Consider the following 23433-nt stretch of genomic DNA (forward strand, 5'->3'; position numbering starts at 1 on the left):
TATTATATATAATGATATCATAAAGAGATCAGTAATTATTTTTGTGTGAGAAATTTGATTAGAATATATATTTTAAACTTCAGATACATAAAAGTTTACTTTTTTGAACAGATGTTATATTTTTATTATATTAAAATTTTAATTAAACAATTAAACAAAATTGTCATTTTTGTAACTTTCCATGGTGTGTATTGATTGCTGGATGTGTAATAGTTTATTTGTTTGCAAGCTTATTTTTATCATTTTTATTTTTACAGGAAGAATCTAGAGAACCTTTGCATTTAGAAAAAGAATTAACTTGTAGGATGACAGAAGAATCTGCAAAAATTCAACAAACTGTAAATAGTTGCATGGAACAATATAGTCAACAGTTGTGTGAGAAAGTGTCTGGATCAATTTTGGTAAATGATCAAATGAATAAAACTTTAAAATTTATTTTAATATTAGTTGTTTACTTTGTTTTGTGAAGTTATTTTATGAAGTTTGATAAACAAAGTTTTACATATTATCATGCAGGAAGCTCTTCAGAAAAATTCCAATATTCAGCATAATTCATTTGATGGCATCATGGAACAGATAAAGAAGGAATTGAATAGGCATTCAGCAGATCAGAAAAAGGTCTGTATACTTTTATATGAAGAATAGTAATAACTTGGTAATAGTTTCCCCATCCTCTTAATAAAGATTTGAGTGCTTTAATTACTACAGCTTGTGTATTGCCTATATTTGCTTTTATTAATGCACGTGCTTTTTTAAGAAATCTCTTAATACTTTCCTTTGAGGGTATAATAAATAATTTCTTACTATATCTATGCACATTAATTCTATATCTATATCTACGCACTATATCTATCACTATATCTATGCACATCTATTAATTAAAGTGCAGTTGGTTATTTTTTTTACATACAGTCAAGTTTATTTTTGAAGTTTTACATTAAAATTTGTCTTATAAATAAAAGGACAAATTTTGTTGTTTGTTTGTGGCACAGTTAGTTGTATCTGAGAGTTGTTTGTAGATAATTTGAAAAAACTATAAAATTTGACAACGTAGTAAATCTAAACTTATGTTTTGGTTCACCATGTTGTCGAATTTTGTTGTCTTTTCTCCCAACTTTGGAAAATTTATCTTTCTTTTTATTTTTATATTTTTTACAAATCTGTTTCATCATATTCTATAGAAAAATTTGCAAAAGTCTACAAATTTCTTTAGTTGAACATAAAAGTTTATTTTGGCAGACAAATCTGACAACATTGCCTACAGACCAACCAATCTGCCACTGAAGACACTATGACACATTTAACTGCATGTTCAATTATTTTTATTTTGGAAATACTAGATTAATAAAACAATTTAGTTATTAAGAACATGTGATCAAAATAATGATGTACAAATTTCTAAAACTGGGCTAAGCAGTTTAATCAATGTTTCTTCACCCAAGAACATTTACTTTATCACTTCTGACAAAACCTGATGACACATGGATATTTAAAACATCTGATTAGTATTACTTTTCATCTACTTTCAATGTTTATTTCAAATATACAGGCAGTCCTGTACTTACGAACATTCGACTTATGAAGTTACGAACAAAGCCGACAGATGGTCGGTTAACATGAGTGTGAGTAGAGTACCTAGATATCAGAGTAGCGACACGCGAGTCATCGCTGCCATGTTCTGTCGACTGTCGTCATGTGGTCTATGGGTTTACATAAGAAATGACGATTTTTTTTAGTTTAATAAAGCATTTTATTCGTAAAAATGCTTTATTAAACTAAAAAAAATCGTCATTTCTTATGTAAACCCATAGACCACATGACGACAGTCGACAGAACATGGCAGCGATGACTCGCGTGTCGCTACTCTGATATCTAGGTACTCTAAGCGTGAGAGTAGGTGAAAGGCTCTTAGTTAAGTTTGGACTGTAGTCGTGTGTCAATCATGTGTGGTGTCATTTGTTTACTATTAAAGTGCAGTTGGTTACTTTTTTATGTACAGTCAAGTTTATTTTTGAAGTTTTACGTTAAAAACATTTACAGTACATACATATGTACATATGTAGTTGTTTTAAATGAGTAATTTCAATAAATAATGTACAGGTACATGTGATTGATTTGAATTTATACTTCCCTTTAACAATCTTAATTCAACATTATTCAAGTAGCTTAAACATTACATAATTGTAAAAACAACGTTGTATTTGAGTTTTTGCACCAAACATCGTCTTTTCGAGTTATGAACTTTTCGACTTGCAAACGGCCACTATGAACGGATTAAGTTTGTAAGTAGAGGACTTACTGTAATTATTTCCTCTCAAAATATATCATTGTAAATTGTTTTATTACAGATTGCTCTATTAAGAATTATTTTCTTCATCTTTTGAGAAAAACTTTTTAACCTTTGTGAATATTTCTGTAAAATACAATGGAATAAGTCTATAAATATACATGAATAAAACAAAAATTGACTTTATTAAGAAAGGATCAAAAGAAAACAATAACAAAATTTGTTCATTCCCTGAAGGAAGCAAGTATTCAATGTTTATATATATTCACTAATTAACAAAATTTTATGTGATTCCCCAATATACAGTTCTATTTATGAATTTGCTAATTTGTAATGTTCTTAAAATACACCAGTGGTTTTAATTTCTTTCTCTGGGTTTTTGAAGAACAACAAATATTGTCTTTCTGAACTTCATTTTGTAGTCCATTTTTACAAAATTACTAACAGAGGTGACTAGTGTTTGTTTGGGCAAAAATTAATAAGGAAAAATTAAAATCATGTTAAAAGTTTGTTATTCCAGCCTGGACTGTACTGGATATATCTGTTAGTTATCTGTATGTATAAATGAGAATGTTTGTTTGTTCACTATACACTCCTAGGCTATTCAACCAATTGCTATGAAACTCAGCAGTTATGTTCACATACTTTTAACTTAATGTCATACTTTCCACCCCAAAATATCAATTGGATTTCTATAAATCAATTCATTTCTACCTATATTTGAATTGTCAACTTTACATGTAGTGCCATCTATTGGCAAAAAATGTAAGAAATTAATAAGCAAAAGTAAACTATTGCAAGTACAGTGGAACCTCGCTTAACGAGTATAATTCATTCCAGAGTCTTACTCATAATGCAAAACACTTGTTAAGCGAAACAATTTTTTCTATAGAAATTAATGTGAAATACGATAATGCGTTCCACACTGAAAAAATGCTCAAATGTTTTATGTATAACGTTTATTCAAAAAAAATTGTACAATATACACTGTTAAGGAGCATGAATCATCACCATCATCTTTTCTTCTAGCGTGGAATGAACCATCTTGGAATAAGAATTCGATTTGCAGAAACAAAAAAAAATCACAGCTAATATGTTTGATAAACACTCCAAACGATATGCCAAGTTCTTGGGTTATGTAAATGCTATAATTAAATATTAGAAATTAATTAATTTGACTACAGGTAGGCAGTTATGTTTCCATCTTGTATTAAATTTAATAATTATAAATAATTAATTTTTAATTCAGACATTTTTAAAATTTAATTTGGAATTGGTCATTAAATTTAATGACCCAAAAATTTGGCATATCGTTTGGTGTGTTTATTATACAATGGGCTATGGTTGTTGATGTTTATAAGTAATATGTGTGAACACAAGTTTGGAAAAATATGTGATTGCAAGCGACACTAAGATGCTAGCAGAACGAGTGCTAAACACAGACTGATGGAGCATGCTGCATGCGCACAATTTGGGACTTCCCCTCTCCTCATCACTCGTTATGCAAAATATCGCTCGTTAGCAATGCAAATTTTTACAATTTGTTTTGCTCATTATGTGAAATACTCGTGCAAGGTGCTCATTAAGCGAGGTTCCACTATACTTTATAAAATGACTAACATTAGTAACAAGATTATGAAATATGATTTATTTTGTTATGAAATTAATCTCAAAAATTAATATGGATGAGAATATATGTTTATTCTTATTTTTTATTATGAGTCTTGAAATCATAAATTTTGTTTTTATCTTATTCAAGAAGCTTTTTGTTTCTTCATTAATTATCAATAGACTTTTTGGATTCCGACGACTTATTAGAAAATTAAATTTTAAGACTGAGAAACATACAACTTGACGATACAAACCAAATAATAATTTTTATGTGCAGGTTTTAGCCGAAGAAAGGAAATCCCAATTAGCAACTCTCTCGTCCGTATTAAACTCTGCACTTCACGAAGTTTCAGCAGCAATAGATTTGGAAAGGAATAAAGATGACCATTTGTGATTTTATATTGAAAGTACAGAAGTTTGTTTTTGAAAATTCAAATCTTGTGTTTAAATGTAATAGTACAAATTTAAAGTCTACTTAAGTTCGATTTTTTTTCTTAAATTTTATTAAATAATTCTAGTAACAAATCAAATATTTTAAATTTGTTTTACATATTTTAATGATTTTGTTAACATCTTACCATTTCTCATTATTTATTTGAAATGTAATCTTTTTTATCTATTCAAAAATAGTAAGTTACCCGTAAGTCTTTTGTAATGATGATTGTTATAAAAGAGGACATATTGAGTATACTATCATCTTGAATTATAAAAACTGTGCAATATATTGAATATCTTGTGTACATAATTAAAGAAAAATCACTTCTAGGAATGTTAGTTATAACATTTATACAGATATCATTTCTATTTAAATATTTCTGAAATTTATTCCAGATTATGCCCTTGTTTAATATTTATATTTAAATATATATATATCGATTTATTATTATTTTATTATTCATACTTTGAGAAAAGCAGTATTTGTTCATTTAATAAAGATTTCATAAATTACATTTTAGGAATACTAAATTTATTTTAATTTCCTTTTTTTTATAATTTTATGGACTAAATTTTAAAACATCATATACACGAAAGTCATATTCTTGAAAAATTGAAAGAAACAAATTCAAATTGTTGTAACTGATTGTTCGTGAGACTGCTATACGAAATATTCAGTTATACATTTATGTAAACTATATTGTACAATTTTTTTTTCAATATTTAATAAAATCATTCTATCTGAATTTTAAATGAGATGAAGTGTATATAAATGATCTAAAAATAAGCTACTATAATTCATAAGAGGTTATTTTTAGATAAATCTTAAACTTTAAGCTATTTATAGTTAATATAAAATAATAAATCTAAATTGTTGTTAAAATAACGTTCACAATGAATTTATTCATATTTTATAGATTAATGTTTTATCGTGATATTCTAAAGAAAATGAGCATCCGTTTGAAGATTGTAAAAACTATGATAATTAATAAATGTTTTAAACTAAGAAGTAATTTGTATGAAAAGTTTATTGAAATAAATATTATTTCATAGAACATAAGAAAGATTATAATTATTTTAAACAATTTTGTGTCATGAAAAACAACCAATTACTGGTTAATATTAATAATAAAAGTTCACCTATGTCACTGAAAGATGTCCTTTTAAAAATGTATGAAAACATTTCCGTTCCAAAGTAAGTGGTTCTTTCGCTGGTGCATTGGTTGTGACATATTGAAACTTTTATTATTAATTTTGTTTCAGTTTCATAATAAATAGATTGATTAGTTTATTTTCTCAAATTTTATTGAAAAGAGCTTTTTATTTAAGAAAACAAATATTTGTTATTGTCATTATTATTAACTTAAACATGTTATATTGCTATAACATATAAAGTTTGCAACAATATAATGTGCTTTATTAGGAACAACAGAGCATATATGAAAGAGTACTAGTAAATTATGGAATTCAGGTAAAAGTAATTACCTAATTTAATTGCAGTTAAACTTTTTACATAGTACTGTTATGTTATATATAAATTAGCATTTTTCGACTTTAAAATTTCCCAATTTTCTGTACTCACTATTTTATTATCACAGATTTCTCACTTTACATTCTAAATTAACTGAAAAATTTACATTTTTTTTTTTAATATTGTATATTCACTTACTTAATAAGATGAAATCTTGGGCATGGTGTTACTTTCCCCATGTTATGTATATTAACATATACATAAGGAAAAGTATTAGAATTGTGTTAAATTTGACCATCCGAGCTTTTTCTAAATTTCCACGTTTTGTGACCCCTGCACCCCGAAAAGGAAAAACAATTTCATATGCACGTGTTGGCATCTATTTTCGTTTAATATCTCAGGATGATGGCAGGGTAATGATGATACGAATTTTGGCACGGTAGCTTGTGTATAAGGGACATTAATGCTATTAAACTTTGGTGGTTAATGGTTAAAGAGGTGGGGAGAGCGCCTTTTGTTCTTTATGCTTCACTAATTTATTGTTCAATTTTATCGTCTACACTAGACCGGCTTCCGTAAAAAGCAACACATTTGCATTTCGTTAGAAATGTTCTAGAAAAGGGGTGGGCAACCCGTGGCTCACATTAAAAATTTGTGCAGTCTGCATGGCACGAAATATTAATAAACATATCAATTTCCCAATTTAAAGGGATGTATGCAGCAAAAGTTCTATCGTTATTTTCAAGAACTTGGTAAAAACAGACTGATGTATAAACTAAAGCTAGCAGTGACTAATATTCAACCAAATATCTTGGGTATATTAAGTTTAGATCAGTGACAGGAGTCAAATTAAGCATACTTATGTTAATTTATAATCATACATGAATAAATAATTGTGATTTACCCACTTTTTTTCTCTTGTGCGGGCAGCATCAGTTCAAAAGTTTTAAATGTGGCCCTTACATAGAAAAATGTCCCGATACCTGTTCTAGAATGTTTGATGTGAAATTATAAGTAGAGCTACCAAATGGCGTTTCATCACATATTTTATTGGAAATTGATGAATCAGCAATGTCTGACAATATGAAACTTTCGAAAGAACACATTTGCATGCTGTTGCTCTATCACTTCAAAAATGGCCACAAGAAGCTCACAATCTCATCTGCAGACTGTTAAGACAAGTCAAACAAAAGTCAGACAAGGAGAGGGGAGGAGTTGAACTTCAGTGGACGTCCGTATATTTTGTTAAAATTTATACAGTTTATGCATTTTATTATATTTATTTCAAAATTTCTTTTTTCATTTCTACTTATGGTTTCTATCATTCATAAAGTGTTAAAGGTTTAAGGAGAGTCAAGTTTTGTTGGACGTCTGAAGAGGGGAGAGGGTTACGGAAACTTGAATAAACTAAGACAAGAGAGGGAGAAGGCGTAAAAATTTCAAGAAAAATGAGGACATAATTTATGGACAGCCCCATGTGAATATTTTCAAATGCAGTAGCCCATCAATAAACGTAATTTATTGACCTTTAAAATGAACAAGTTTGATGTCTTACAGAAACATCAGGATGAGCCTGATGTGATGGGTCAGACATTTGAGCTTCGTCTTGCTTCTGCACACTCCGCTCATCACAGGTATCATCAAATCGTTGGGTTTCATCATCTATGTTTTCCAAAGATGATGATACCTAAATTTGAATTCCAGCATTAGTAGATAACATTTCCTGTCATGTGTAAACCTCTCGTAGGTCCTGAGTCAAATATAGTTCAATACATAAATACAAGGTATATAGAGATAAGGTAGCGCAACTCGCTGTAGCGAGAAAAATGCCACTGCGCATGACGTCACCATCGAGAAACTTGCTTCACTACCGCTCTGTAACATGTTGCTGTTTATGTCAGAAACGCAATCTTAGAGAAACGAATGCGCCGCAAAACTCAAACAACGGTTAATAAACTTGTACGATTGTTAATATGGTGCTATTCAAAATCAAATTAATTAATTTAATTACGCCAGTAAACTTATTCTACATAACACGCCGCAATTCACTCCTATGAGAAAACTAATTAGAGAAAAAGTATTCTATAAGCAATTAAATCGTTACTTTACCTCATGGCTACTCTTCAGGCAAATAAACATGAAAAAAATATGAAAAGTAAAAAATAGGCAAATAAACATGAAACAATAAAAAATAAATGTTTTTCCGTGATATTTCCCGAGTAAAGAAAATTTTTTTTGTTATAAATATGTTTCTTATACAAAACTAAAGTTTAAAAAAAAATACTAATGCTTCACAAGTAACAAAATACATTTTTGCTTTTCTATTCAATACAAAATGAATGTAGGTATTACAATAGATCTAGATATTAAATAACGTGTATATTGGTTTAAGCAAAACATTGCATCAAGAGAGCTCTATATATATATATATATATAATTACTAGCTGACCCGGCCACACGTTGTTGTGGCTCAAAATGTATCTATTATAAATGTATAACACTTCCCCCGTGGGGGGAATTTCAAAAAAATTCCTTCTTAGTGTACATTCTCTTGACGTACCCTATTAAAAGCAATCAAAAATGCATCTAAAATAGTATAATAAAAGCCGAGTTCTTCAAAGTAAGCCTTAATCTCGTCACTTTTCCCGCTGGGGAATATCGAAAAATCCCTTTTTAGTGTATATTCTGTTGACGTAACCTATTAAAACGCAATTAAAAACGCAAAAAACCGCATGTAAAATAGTATAATAGAAGCCGAGTTATTCACGGTAAGCCTTAATCCCGTCCATCTCCCCCCACTGGGGGGAATTTCGACATGTATATTATATAAAAACACGTGCGTATTCGAATGCAACGTTGTGTCAAAATTTCAAAGGAATCGGTAGGAACAAACGAACGTTATATTTTATTTATATAGTAGATAGAAAATGATCTGCTTCAGTCCATTCTCACAGAAAAGCAAACTTAGGTCGTCTGAAGTTAGCGCCTTCTGTTGGACATAAAAGTCCAACAGACGGCGCTAACTTCATTAAATCCATATATAAATATATTTTTGAAAGGGGGGAAATGGTGTAGGGGTATGAAAAATAGATAGTAGCCGATTCTCAGACCTACTGAGTATGCATATCAAATTTGGTAAAAATCGGTAAAGCCGTTTCGGAGGAGTACTGTAACAAAAATTGTGACACGAGAATTTTATATATAAGATAAATTTTTTAATGTCTGGCTTCATTTTTTGTGTTATAAGACAATCTATTTGTGTTTTAGTAAATATTTTTTTCAAAATATTATTTATTTTCTCATTCACTTCTTCATGTTTTTTACTTTCTAATAATTTTAATTTTTGATTTTTCTCAGTAAGAGCTAAATGTAATAATTTATTTTTATTTTCAGAGTAAATATTTCCCTCTTCAAGTGATCAATTTTAGCATTTGCTAAATCCAGTTTTTTTGCTAATTTCACTTCCAGAGAAGGCTCACTTATAGGTTCAGTTTCAGTACCTATGTCAATTTTATTCTTTTTTGGTGAAAGATGGGACAGTCTGTTCAGTGCACGTTTCCGATTTTCTCGCTGTGTATATCTTATTGTTCTGTCATGCATTTTCTCTACTATCTCTGATGTACAGTACATGGGACATCCGAAGATCTAACAGGAGCTAGATTTAAAGATGGCACAGCATCAGGTTTTAAGCGTCTCCTCGAAGGTATATTTAAGAGTTCTGCCTTTAGATTTCTCTCATAGTCGTCTTTAAGGAAGTGTGCACTGCAAACTGTTGCATTTTCAACATTGACTTCGTCTTCTCGTTTGCAGGCATAAATCTACTTACTTCTAAGAGTAGGATGCTTTGGAAAAGAATGATAAATTACATTACTTCCTTTAGTCTTTTAATTGTAATTTTCACACACTGCCACGCAACAGTTTGGCATTATTCAACTTGATCAATGAACAATAACTAAAAAATTCACACGTCAACACACTACTATTTAACAGATACTTTAAAAATATTAAATTTCACCTTATACTTGTATTCCGAACACCCATCAAAACTTAATTTCAAATGTAAACGAACAAAGATCACCACGGTATGCCGAAAGCTCACGTGTTTCTTGGAGCGTGTTTCTCGATGGTGACGTCATGCGCCTAACGATTAAAAGAGAAACCTACTGCGCACGCAAAATGAGCACCCCCTGACATAAATAAAAAAATAATCAACATAGGGTAATAACGAAAGAAATTTAACGTTTCGCCAGAAAAACTCCTTCGGAGTCACGAGATTTCCATCGCCAACCGACGATATAGTATCCGAGCAACTAGGCCTATATCTAATTTACCCGTTAAACGTGATACCGGATTCTTTTTTATACCATGCTGTACTGTACAATTAACTGCACAGCAATTCCCGCATACCCGAGACTAAATAAATAGCAATTACGCCAGAAATAGCTTCCATAAGTCAGCGCACAACAATCTGTCCATGGCATATGCACATTTTGGATCGCCATGACAGTCTAAGGCAGTGCGTAGTTTCTTTGGCTTCAGACGGCGGTGCTAGTTTTTATGTTAACTTTTATTCCATTCTATTTTATTCAATTATTAAAAACCCCAGGAATTTTTCAGATGGTAGCCCGACATATCTGATCGGACCATCCCCGAAAACTTTCTGGGTATTTTTTGACCCCTCCGGATGCGATACCGGATCTCCTAGAGCGGTAGGCTGTCACCTTGACCTCACGGCCACCCGGAGTCGATTATAATGTGATTGAAATCCAATCTTAAAAGTTACGGTATATAATACAATTTTAATATTATATTGAATACAATAAATAATTATATCAATAATAATTAAATTTATTTAATTAGTGACAATCCTTTCCGCGTGTAAAGAATGGCAACACTTCTCTATTACTGTAATTGTCAATATGGAAGCACAACGTGCGGCAGAAGAAACTGCATCTTGTAAGTAAATAATCAAATTTTCTGTTTATAAAATAATAAATTTTATTGTATTTCTGCTCTTTTTATAAAATGGGGATCTGCTAACATTGAACTAAGACGAAATCATTACCATTTGATTTCTTGACTTAGAGATCAATCGGTAAATAATTACTGCAAATGAATCCGACTTAAGTGCCGTCGGTGTAAACATTGCAGTTGTGTGCTGACATTCAAATGTATTTTCAAAAGTGAACAGACCCTAAAAGCTTGTATCACGCCCAAAACATGTGTGAAATAAAATGTTTGAAGGTTTTTCGGTAAAACAAATTATTGCTATTATAAACTTAAGATTACTATGTTAGCCTTTCTTTATTACTAGACTTATTACACCGTCACTCGACACAAGATCAACCTTAGAAAATCACTTAAGGTCCGAAATGCATTCTTTTTGGAAATAAAGTCCCTCATCAGCTTTTTATAATATAACTATATTTAGGAAATAAAACATACAAGTTAGATTGTTGACAGTAAAAATTTAAGGTTGTAATTCAGCTTACATAATTATGAAATTGATACTACCACATTCATGAAATATACAATAAATCATGATATTTGGTAAAATGCCAATTACAAATCAGCACTTGTGCAGTTTAGGGGGTACGGCTGTTTGAAAGGTTTTCTTCCATAAAATTAATCGATTCTAGTCTAATTTGACTCGGAACATTTCCGAAACACATATAAATTTTTGGGAATAATCCATATAAAATATGCTATAAACAAAAAGTTGTAGGAATACTTATCGAGTGTGCACCGTTTGAAGAAGCCATTGCTTAAGCTTGTTTTCGTCGCAGAGTGGCTCATTGGACAGCGGACATGTACGAAGCTTGTCACGTGACATTTTTGGTGCTATTTGGTCATGTGACCACTCATCTCTGACGTGTTTCCTGATAACATTCTTTTTACAAAGAATTTGCTGAACTTTGGAGACATCGTGTGATAGATCATAATATACTATAGTATTTTTATTGTAATTAGAACGACTTATTATTATTATTGACTATATGAAACAACAAAGGTAAAACCGCTGGCTAATGACAATAATTCTGTCATGATATATATTATGATGATAAATATTAATCAGATGCAACATAAGATGTGTAATGTCTAGATGTAAATAAATATTGTACAATTTTGTTTACAACATGAAAGAAATTAGGCCATTTAAAAGCAGAGCAGAATTATTAGTTATTTATCGCATTATCATATGTTATTATATGTTGATTTTAATATATATTTAGAATGGAATGATATTTTAATATTTCTATTAATGATGTCTCCAAAGCAAATTTTTCACAGAAATAATAACTTATCGGGAAACACGTCAGAGATGAGTAATCACGTGACTGAATAGCTCTGACAAATGTCATGCGACAAGCTTCGTACATGTCCGCAGTCTGATGAGCCGCTTTGCGATGAAAACAAGCTTAAGCCATGGCATCTTCGACCGGTGCACACTTGGTAAGTATTCCTACAATTTTTTGTTTATAGCATATTTTATATGGATTATTCCCAAAAATTTATACGTGTTTTGGAAATGTTCCGAGTCAAATTAGTCTAGAATCGATTAATTTTATGGAAGAAAACCTTTCAAACAGCCGTACCCCTAAACTTCACAAGTGCCGACAAATCACTGATTTCCAGGTGTTTGTTATAATATTAACAGGATGTTAATGATTTTAAAAAATACTGCAAATAACGTAAATGGAAATGTTGTAAACTTACATAAGAATTGTTGATTTGATGCTTACAGTAGTATAATTAAAACCAGCAGTAAAATGAACAGTATACGTAATAAAAAACACTGTTAAAACTATAAAGTTATAAACTGTTTCACTGTTAAAATAATAAAATAATAAACTTATTCACTGTCAATAAAACAATGAGCAGATTCACTGTAAAAACAATAAGATGATAAAATGATTCACTGTACAATTAGGAATTGCTGCCATTTTTTCCCTTTTTATTTATACCCTTTTGTCAAATATGCGTACCACAATTTGTGTAACTTTTGGCTGGAATTATTATTTGAGACTTTTTCTTTATTTTTTATTATTTCTAAATGCTTGTACCATCTTTTATGTGTGTTTGATTCTTTTTTTTAAGTATTTTAACAGTGTCCCTTATTATTTGACAACCTTCTTTGTTAATGGATTGCTACAGTCGAGTTGTTATTATTGTGTTTAATGGCGGATATATGTTCTTTAAAACAAACCTTTAATTCCCTACCAGTTTTCCCTATGTAAAATCTAGGTATGGTGCAGCTACATTCTAATTTATAAATAATGTTTCTTTGGTCCCATATGTTAGTCTCACTGTTATGTTCATTTATTTTTTTATTTAAACTGTTACTTTGTTTGGGTACCAAAATTATGCCATATTTGTTTAATTTATTTTTAATTCTTTCAGAAATATTAATTTCATAACGGATTTTTAAAAATTTATAAGTTGTGTTGTCAATTGGTTGTTTATATGTATTTTCTTTTCTATTCATAATCCAGTTACTGATCATGCTCTTGCTATAGCCATTCATTAAGTACATTTTTATAACGTCTTGTATTTTAGTGGATTTATCTATATCACTTGTAGTTTGTTGTATAATTTTATCAATATACATGTAAAAAATATTCTTCTTTATATAACTGGGTACCTCTGTTGTAAAATGTATAATGCTGTTAACAGTACATGGTTTTTTTATATTTTTTTAAAGAATTGTTTAGTTTTTGAGTCTAGTACCTAAAATGTCTAAGAATTGTAACTGATAGTTGTTTTGGTTCTAGATCAATTTAATATCTATATCTATTTGATTCACTTGTTCCAGGATTTGATCAGCCTGTATAATATTGTCATCATATACTATAAAGCAATCATCAATGTAACAATACAGTGCTATTATCATCAACTATACTTCTTACTGTAAACTGGATGAATTATAATTCTTTCTTCCACAAAAACCTTGACAATCCAGTGTTAGGTGTTTATACAACTGCTAACGTTTTCAACCCCGTCGGGGTTTTCATCAGGCACAGCACAAAGGTAGTTTCAAATGCCAGTGAATGGAACCAAGAAACTGAAGCGATTTCTATTCCAATTTTTGAAATTATGGAATTGAAAGATAAGATGGAACATTATGCTCAAGCTAGGATGTTATCTACACATGCGTACAATTACATTCGCCGATCGTTGGATGTAAAACGAATTAATGCAATATTAAGTTATTTGTGGGTGCGCACTTCCCTCATAGCAATATTTCCAGGCTTGCGAGATGTTGATTGCATCTTTATAGTTGATGCATGTGTTGTGCAAACCCGCTTTATATATCTCTAGGGTCTCAAGTGTTCTGAGTTGGTCCATGTGGTGCGACATTCTGATTATACGAGCATTTTGGAGGTCGGCAGTGATTCCCTGCTGTGTGGCATACGTTGCCAGTGTGCCAGTGTGGTAGATAGTTTATTGTTGGCAGTGTCGTACCTGTGTTCCCGGAGGCGTTGATGGAGGGAGCGTTTGGTAGAACCCACATAAACCAGACTTCTATTAAATCTGTCGTCCCACAGGGGAACCGCGTATACGCCCGGTGCGTGTTTCATGTCCAAATTGTCCTTCTCATTTCGAAGTAAGCTGTATACTGACCGCGGCCTCCTGTAAGCTATTTTGTTTCGGGTGCTGGATGCAATTTCTCTGTATATCGCATCTAAGTGGTGGTTATACTCAACTATTTTTCTAGCACTATTATCAACGGATCTTACCCCGGCTTGTGGGTTGTTACGAGTATTTCCCCGTGTGTACTTGCGTGCTATGTTGTACACTATGTTCCTATCATAACCGTGTTGTGATGCCACTTCCTGGATACGGCTAAGCTCGGCCACTGTGTCTTCATATTTCGAGTTGTGTGTAAACGCATGCTTAATTAGTGCTCTAAAAGCCACTATCTTATACGAATATGGATCCTCAGAGAAAGCTGGGATGAACAGAGGTACATGGCATTTTTTGTAAAATACCCTATGGGTGGTCTTATTGTCCCTTATTTGAATGTCCAAGTTGAGGAAATGCGTGGAGATGTTGCTTTTTTGTTCCAATTTAACGCTTAGCCCATACCCGTTGCTGTTCATTGTGTTAATAAGCCTATTGATGTCCAGTTCTGCCTTCCATATGATAAGGATGTCATCTACATACCTCCTGAAGAGGAGGATGTTGGTAAGGAATGAAGGGATGATTTGTTGTTCAAGTCTCCTGATCACTAGTTCGCATAAGTCACCCGATAGTGGGCTGCCCATGGGGACACCTCGTTTTTGTACGTATGTTTTGTTATTGAACCGGAAAAAAGATGAGTAACAGAGGATGTGCGCCAATTCTGCCTGCGGTGTGGATAGGCATGGGGTCGGGCTAGTAATACATCCCTGATCTCGCAAAAACACGGTTGTATTTTGATGGACGGGAACAGTGATACAAAATCAAGAACGGTGATACAAGCTGATTCGGTAGTGTTGAGAAACCTCAAGGACTCCACCAGTTCGATCGGGTTCCTGATAGCCCAAGGGTACGCCTTCATTTGGTCACACACCAGTTTGTGTATGGCAGATTCCAAAGCCCTGGTGGGGGATCTGGCCTTATCTAGGACTGGTCTGAGAGAGGGTGGGTCCTTATGAGTTTTGGCAAAGGCGAACAACCTTGGCACGTCGGGGGATGCCACAACCGCCCTACGCAAGCCCCACTCTCCAGCTAACTTGGTTTGTGTGAAGCGCTTCACCCTTGCCTGCAGCCTTTGGAGGTATCCATCATCCGCGTTTTCACAGTCAGTGTCATCAATGTATCGTTGCATCATAGTCTCGTATGTGTATCTCTTCGTTAGTACCAGGGACTTGCTTTTGTCAGCTCTGAGGATAACATTGTTTTGTTGCCTTAACCATTTCCTGGATGCATGTATAAGGCTCCAGAACCCGTCATCTTGCCTTCTCCTGTTGTTTTCGCTTATCTTGATCACCACTTTCCATCTGTAATATTCCTTTTGGACGTCTGGGAGCCCAGTGATCAGGTGTTCCACGTCAGGCATAACTTTTTCAGGTTGTATGATATGATCTCCAGGTGCATACAGGGGTCCGTGTTTTAGTGCACGAGTAAGGTACGTTGGGGGGAAAATATTGTCCCAGCCTACCAGCGAGAGATTCTGTAATGGTTTCATAGGCTTCTGTTTACCAATAATCCACCTCAATTTTTTCCGATATCGTTCTGAAAGGCTTCTTTGTAGAATTTTCTGATACAGCGCTACCTTCCTGTTTAGCTCGAGTAACCTTCCAGGATTCTGTTATTATCATCATTTTATTTAAAACATATCTTTTTAAGGACTAGTCTGTTAATTATTTTATGTTAACAAAAGTACAAAGAAATAAAACCCAAAATACAGGGTGGGCCAAAAGTCACTTTACCATTTAAAAATGAAATAACTTTTTTACTTTTAATTATTTTATAAGTTTCTTTTTAACATTATAATGTACACATCTTGGAGATTTTTTTGACCTAAACAATTTTAAATGAACCCCGTTTTCCTCTTCACAAAGGCGAGCTCTTTCTATGACACTATCCATAACTGTTTGCAAAGTGACTCTGTTTATCATTCGAATTTTTTGACGAATATTGTCCTTCAACTCAGCAAGAGTTTGGGGCTTATTAATAGACACTCACTGTTTCAAATATCCCTATAAAAAGAAATCTGGGGCCATCAGATCAGGAGAACAGATCAGGCCAATGAAACTCCACATTTCTGGAAATTATTGTTTCTCCAAAAATTTGCTTTAACAGCTGCACATTGTTCTGGCATTAATTTACCCATAATTTATTTCTGAATTCTGTATTTTAAAAATCTGAAAAAAATATAATATAATATAATATAATAATAGCAAAAAAGTTATTTAATTTTTAAATGGCCCACCCTGTATTAGCACTCCTAGTCTGGAAAGTGTTAAGGAATAAGTTTCAGTCTCATTCATGGCCAATTATCATACCTGATAGATTAATTCTCAGCATCATTTGCCTATTTTTGAAAGAAATTTTTCAACTTTAAACAAGCAGATAGTTACTACATTGCCAATTGTTTTGTTAATTACATTACACTCTAAAGAATGTCATTTGCAGAAGTAATTGTGATTGGAAGAATGTCATTTTTCCAATTAATTTACCAATTAATAGTGGAAAAAAAGAGTATTATTACAACTCTAAATGAGACGGTTGGGACTTTGAATATCAGAGCTGTAGACCATACCTATAGGGCAAAAAAGTCAAAGAAACCATATCTCTACATGTGACCCTTCACAAGATACAGTCCCCTGAAATCGGCTTACTTTGAAGTCACACGTGATTGGGAGTTGCATTGCTCCACTGAGACTATCACATTTAACTGTTTAGCCTGCATGACTATGCTGGCTTTGAGTAGCCAATTGACTATTCGTGGAGTACTTGATGTTATATACTTTTAGGGGGTGGGGGGCTAGCCCCACATGGGCGCTGAGGTGTTTGCTGTCGCTCACACCAAAGTGCATGACTACATGCAGACCATTGTCATGGTGAGCAAGAGTGAACCCTGACAAACTTGGAATATGGAGAATAAGCAGGATGTGGTTTACAGTAGAAACTGATCTTTGGAGGCAAATATCTTGCCAAGGGTCGCATGTACAGGTATGGTTTCATTAACTTATTTGTTCGTACAGGGGGTATAATTCTAGGGTTGGCAAATTCCACATTCAGAGTTTATATCTTACTGAAAAATGTGACAACCAGGAATATTTGTCATTGTACCTATTTGCTTAGAATGACATCAGTATAGAATATCCAAGTCAGTATGTAATCCCCATTCTACATTAACAAAGATAACAAAACCATATCTTGAATCAGAGTTAAGACAGAAATAGTATAATCAAAATTACGACAATAAACTAAGTTTCCATATTAGAAAACTAGCAAAGTACATTATTCATATGAAATTGTCCAGGATTTGGTTTGACCTCTCAATTGGACAGTGAAAAGACCCATGATCAAGACAATTTGGTTCAAAACCAGATGGTTGGCAACCCTAGCTATTTTGGATAGATGAAGTTAGTTATATTGGTCACTCGAGAATAGGAGATATTAAGGGAACGGAGGAGAGAGAGTGCATAGTGCCTGAGCTTTTTTACTTTAAGCATTTCATTTAACCAGTGAATGTAGTTATTAGGCTATTTACGTGCCAATTGTATCAGTTTTAAATCAGTTACATAGCCAATCATGCACTTCTTAGCAACTTACATATAAAGCAAGCTGCTAGAATGTAATGTGGACAGGATGCTAATCAAAAGAGACTCTGATTTTTTTATGTGAATATAAAAACATACTGTTAAAATTTATAATGGTAACCCAACTAGATCAAGGACAACTTATGTAGTTTATTTTTCAATATTTTCATACAACTTTAAACTGTAAATAAATAATAAAATAAATATTTTTATTTTTAATTAGTAGAAACTAAAGAAAACTGAAAAAGACTGTATAAAAACTAAAATTAAAAAAATTGAAATTTTATATTTTAAAAAATACCTGACAACAATTAGTTAATGATTAACCATCTGGTTAAACAATTATACAATTCCAATTAATCATTTAGTGTTAATTGGCTAACTTGATAATTGGTCCATCATTAATATGATTTATATAATTGTAATTCAAATGAATGAAGTTATAAACTTTACCCAAATAGCTCTAGCCAAATTCCCGAAATGCATTTACAGTGATTGATAGAAATAAAGATAGAAGCTAAAAAACAGGCAAGCATTAGAATAGATTAATGTTCTATATACAGACAAATATTATTTTACTTTTTAATAATTATGTTATATAATTGTATATATTTTGTAAGCACAGGCTCATGTATTCTAAAAGTTGTATATCATATTAGTTTATCTTTGGAACCTGAAGATGGCTGTTTACAAGGCCAAAAACATTACTTTCTAATATAAAGTTTTAACTGATTTAATTTAAGGTTGTCTTTTGTAATTCACTGAATGTTATAACTCATACCATTATACTTGCAAGAATATTTATGGATATCCATCTCAGCAAACATAACTTCTATTTTAATAAATAAAAATTGCTTCTTTTATTATGTATATACAATGCTACTTTCATTATCTCAGATGGTATGATTATAGTATTATAAAATATATGCCAACTACAATTTTTTAAAAATCTTCTAGTTTATTTATTGTTTAAAATCAAAGGTTTTGATAATTAAATCTCAAAATTATTTTTAAAAAGTTTTTCTTTAACATAAAATTACTTTTTTACAGATGATGCATGGAAAATGAATATCCCATCATTTTCTAAAGATGATAATCCAACTGGTCTATTGTGTGAGAGTTCTTTTGCTACATTATTTCCCAAATACAGGGAAAAATATCTTAGAGAATGTTGGCCTTTGGTAAAACATACTTTATCTGATCATGTAAGCATTTTCATATTTTGTTGGATAGCATATATATTTTAATTTATTTGCTTGTTTGTTTAAGATTTAAATTTTTAAACCAATCTAAAACAGATAACTTAATTGTATATCTTATTAATTTGAATGAACTAATTTGATTAACCATTAGATAAGTAAATGAAATTCTTTGTTTGAACTTTATAGTTTTATATACAAAATAATATATAGTACATTTCACAAATCTTAGTCATGCTGCTGTGATCTGCAGTGGCAAAGATGAGTTTGTATTAGTATGTGAAAGGTACATTACCAATTATATGAATTCAGCAGAATCTTAAGCATATTGCAGGTTTTTGGCAAGGGCTCTTATTAAACACTCCAAACCCCCATTCAGATCATGAATAGCTCTTGGTCAAGATTAATGAAAGGGTATATATTATTGGATTTATTAATTAGAAGAGTACAAAATAACTAGCAATAGCTCATCTAACATATGAAGGGGCAATTTTACTCATGATGTAGAAATTGAATTAGCAGTTGGTTTTAAATGGCCACTGATTATACAGCAGACGTTATTCATGACTGGCTTCTGTTTCCTGGCATGAGAAGATCATTTCCATACTGGGGCTTCATACTCTGGAACAGAATAATGTCAGGCTAACATTGGTGTCTCTAAGGTGTACTGGTGAGTTTCCAGTTGGCACAGATGAGCTTCTGGCCATAACTTCAGCATTGATTTTTATAATGTTATATTTATAAGAGAATGTATGACTCATGATACAAGCAGGCATCAATGCAGAGTAGAAGTACTAGGGCATGTATTCTCCCTGACATTTTTCAGAGAATGTATACTAGTTGTTTAATATTCCACAAATGCTTTTATATAACCAAACTTAAAAATATGTATATGATTAGTTTTTTAAATTGGCAATTTAGTCCATATGGAGAAATGAACATTTTTATAGAATATAAGATAGCAATGTATTGGGTTGATGCTTAAGTTTATAGCATTTTTTGCCTCGGCAAAAGTTTTTATTTGATATTTATTTGAGATGAATAGAAAACAGAAACTAATCAGTAATATATTTTCCTGTATTATCTATGATTGTCTTCCAATACTGGGGCAGTTTTTTGATTCCATGTGTGAAGAAATCTGCTGGTTTGGCATTAAAGACATCCTCAAGTCTGCAAGTTTGAAGCACATTTTCTTTATCAAAGTAGTTTCCTTGAAGATTGTTGGATAGAGTGCAAAAAGAGGTGGAAATCTGAGGGTGCAAGATCAAGAGATTAACAGAGATGTGGAATAACCTCCCAACCAAGCTTCTGGATAGCTGCTTTAGCCATGTTAGTGGGGTCTGGCTGTGCATTATTGTAATGCAGTCTTCCCTGTCATTTTTTTTGAATTGCAGCCACGAGGCATCTATGAGATTCTGGAGACAGAATAATTTTATTTAAAAATTCAAAAACTAAAATATTGTTTTGTGTAAAAAAACACTACATTTTTGTAATTTTGTGGGAAAGGATGAGAAAAGGAAAATAAACCTTTCTTTTTCGACTATTGACTTTGGTGGGATGTTATCACAATTTTTGTCGAACATCTGGTAGCTCAACTCATTAGTGTATCCTGTAATATGATAAAAATCCTAAACCCCAAGTGGATGGAATTTAAGGATATAAGGGGCTAACACACCTGTCTCAGGGCGGACACTTCCCTAGAAGTTAGCAGACTTCAACCTTAGAGCTAGTGGACCGAAGCTTGTCTGTCCCTCCTCCCAAGACCAACTCCATTGAGGAACTCCCTGACCTCTATGTTGACATCTAATCAACTACAGGAAGACAACAGTCTACATGAAAGGAGGTATTCTACTTAGATTTGGTGTGAACTCTCTCTCTCAGTCGAATAGAATTAAGTAGTTAGAAACTTGATAGTCTTATCTTCTTGGATTTATTGTTAGTCCGACCTGTAGCTTAATTATATTAATCCATTTGTACTCTTTTATTTTGTATACTAATAAACTTATTCTTTTGTTTAATGGGTTTTGATCTCATAGTTTTCCACCTATCAATGAACACACTAATCCCTCCCCACTTGAACGACATCCTCCTATTCAATGCATTAAGATTAGAAATTAATACTTGCGAGTTAGGACACGAGAGAAATAGCTGATTGAGGACTGAGATCTTCCGATTGCTCGCTCTTCTAATAATATAACCTTTCCAAGCCATCCAGTGACAGTATGGGTGGGCCTAACCATCCCGATGCCAGGAAAGGGCATACTCACACATAGTGACCCCCCAGATTATTACACATCCAAGTTATTGGCAATAAATGTGAGCAGTTCATAGTACACGATGCTTTCTGTGTCCCACCAGATACAACACTATCTTCTACAAATGAGCACTAGCTTTTGTATTGTAAGTTGCTGTTTTGTTAAGGTGCAGCCATTCCTTTCTTTTTATTGATGTTAAGCCCTGGTCACACAATGCGATTTCCATCCGCGCAGGCAACCGCAACTGCAACAAGCACGAGTCACGCGTGTCTTCTCGTGGTCACACATTGTTCGTTGACATTGCAACTCGGAAACACATGACCCTATAATAAACCAATAAAATTACAGTAGCTTGTTTTTGACTACTTTCGTGAGTTTACCGACATTTTACGTTCTACTTCATAGTATTTATGGAATTTTAGCCACTTTTCTTATTAAAATGGTAAGCAGTTCCTTTTCTTGAATGAATAAAATTAAAAAAAAGGCAATTATTTTGATATAGCTGGCGAGAATACACAAAAAGATAAAACCTTTGATAAAACGCGGAATTAAAATCACACAGGTATTTGTGAGCCTGAATAAGCTTGATCAATCTTGATTCTGTAAAAGTATAAATCCTCTAACTATCCGTCATGAGGACGAACTATTTTCAATGTTGTCACCGTATGATGTGGCACAAAGGCATTTGCTGATTGGATGCGCGTTTGCAATCGGCGCGAGCAGAACAAACTTTTTGTTTCTAGTTGCAGTTGCTGTCGCACCTGTTTTCAATGGGGATTACTAGTTAATGGAAACAGCCGTCGCGATTGCAGTCGCCCGCGTGGCTGGAAATGGCATAGTGTGACCAGGGCTTTAGGCATAAAGGCACTATTTCTCGTCACCAGTCAGTTCTGGACAGGAATGATTGATGTTATTCAGAAGCTAAATGATGATAAGCAAGCAAAGAAACACAGGTGGCTACCTGCTGATTTCTGTTGTTTTCACTTAAAGTGTGTGGTATCCATACACCCAAGTTTTGAACTTTGTCCACGGAATGCAAATGTTGCCTGATGGTTGACTGGTCTCAGTTCATAACATTTGCCAATTCTCATGTTGACTGGCATGGATAATCAATGAGTAAAGCATTTAAATTGTCTTCATCAAAGCCTGATGGTCTTCCTGAATGTGGAGAATTGATCATGTCAAAGTGTCTTTCTTTGAAACAACAAATCCATTTTCTTACTGTACTTTTCCCAATGGCATTCTTATAACAGTACAAATTTTTCAAATCACCTCTGCTGTTTTTACTCCACTGTTAAACTCAAACAGAAGAATATGTTGGAAGTATTTGTTTTTTCCACTCGACACTCCATCTTTAGCTCACAAGTAGCACTAATTTTCTTCAACCCTGCAAAATGCAAGGTATAGTCACAAGCATAATATTGTCATGACAAATGATAAACAACTCTCAACACCACAGTGTTGCCGTGCCAAAAACAAACACTACGAACTTATGCATCAACCCAATATTTGTAATATGATGCTCCTTCTGTCACTTTTCTCTGGATCTGCTATAGATTGCAAGTCATTGGATTCTTCATTTGAAAGATTTATTTGAGCCAAAAAAATATGTATGATCTCTGTTATATGCTATAAAATTATGGTTACTTTATTTTATAAATTTTAAATCATTGTAAAAAAATGATATATTTGTAATATAAAAGAAATTTCAATGAATGATTTATAATGCGCATCCATCAGGGTATATATCAGACATGGGCAAATGTGGCTCTGAGAGCCGCATGAGGCTCTTTTTGAGTTACATGCGGCTCTTGCTGAAAGTGTTAATTTCTGTTTTTTATTATTATTTATACAATTTTATTTTTATAATTTTGTGAAAATATGCTTATTAAAAAAATTCAATATTTATTTTATATTATAT

At 32.4% G+C, this 23433-nt stretch overlaps 2 protein-coding genes across 3 annotated transcripts in view; both read left to right on the plus strand.

Moving 5' to 3' along the window:
• Positions 1-5397, plus strand: part of LOC136985293 (coiled-coil domain-containing protein 91-like) — a 28956-nt gene extending 23559 nt beyond the window's left edge. For both annotated transcript variants that reach the window (XM_067282541.1, XM_067282542.1), the window contains exons 8-10: positions 258-401; positions 517-618; positions 4176-5397. In XM_067282541.1, the coding sequence (XP_067138642.1) occupies positions 258-401; positions 517-618; positions 4176-4292 (363 nt within the window). In that variant the 3' untranslated portion in view covers positions 4293-5397. The remainder of the gene's footprint in view (positions 1-257; positions 402-516; positions 619-4175) is intronic.
• A 5312-nt stretch (positions 5398-10709) lies between these two features.
• Positions 10710-23433, plus strand: part of dbe (KRR1 small subunit processome component homolog dbe) — a 51261-nt gene continuing 38537 nt past the window's right edge. Inside the window, exons 1-2 of the mRNA XM_067282598.1 lie at positions 10710-10760; positions 19109-19263. Coding sequence (XP_067138699.1) covers positions 10724-10760; positions 19109-19263 — 192 coding nt within the window. The 5' untranslated portion in view covers positions 10710-10723. The remainder of the gene's footprint in view (positions 10761-19108; positions 19264-23433) is intronic.

This window comes from Centruroides vittatus, unplaced genomic scaffold, assembly GCF_030686945.1.
Source record: "Centruroides vittatus isolate TY-2023 unplaced genomic scaffold, ASM3068694v2 contig_958, whole genome shotgun sequence".
In the NCBI taxonomy this organism is placed as follows: domain Eukaryota; kingdom Metazoa; phylum Arthropoda; class Arachnida; order Scorpiones; family Buthidae; genus Centruroides; species Centruroides vittatus.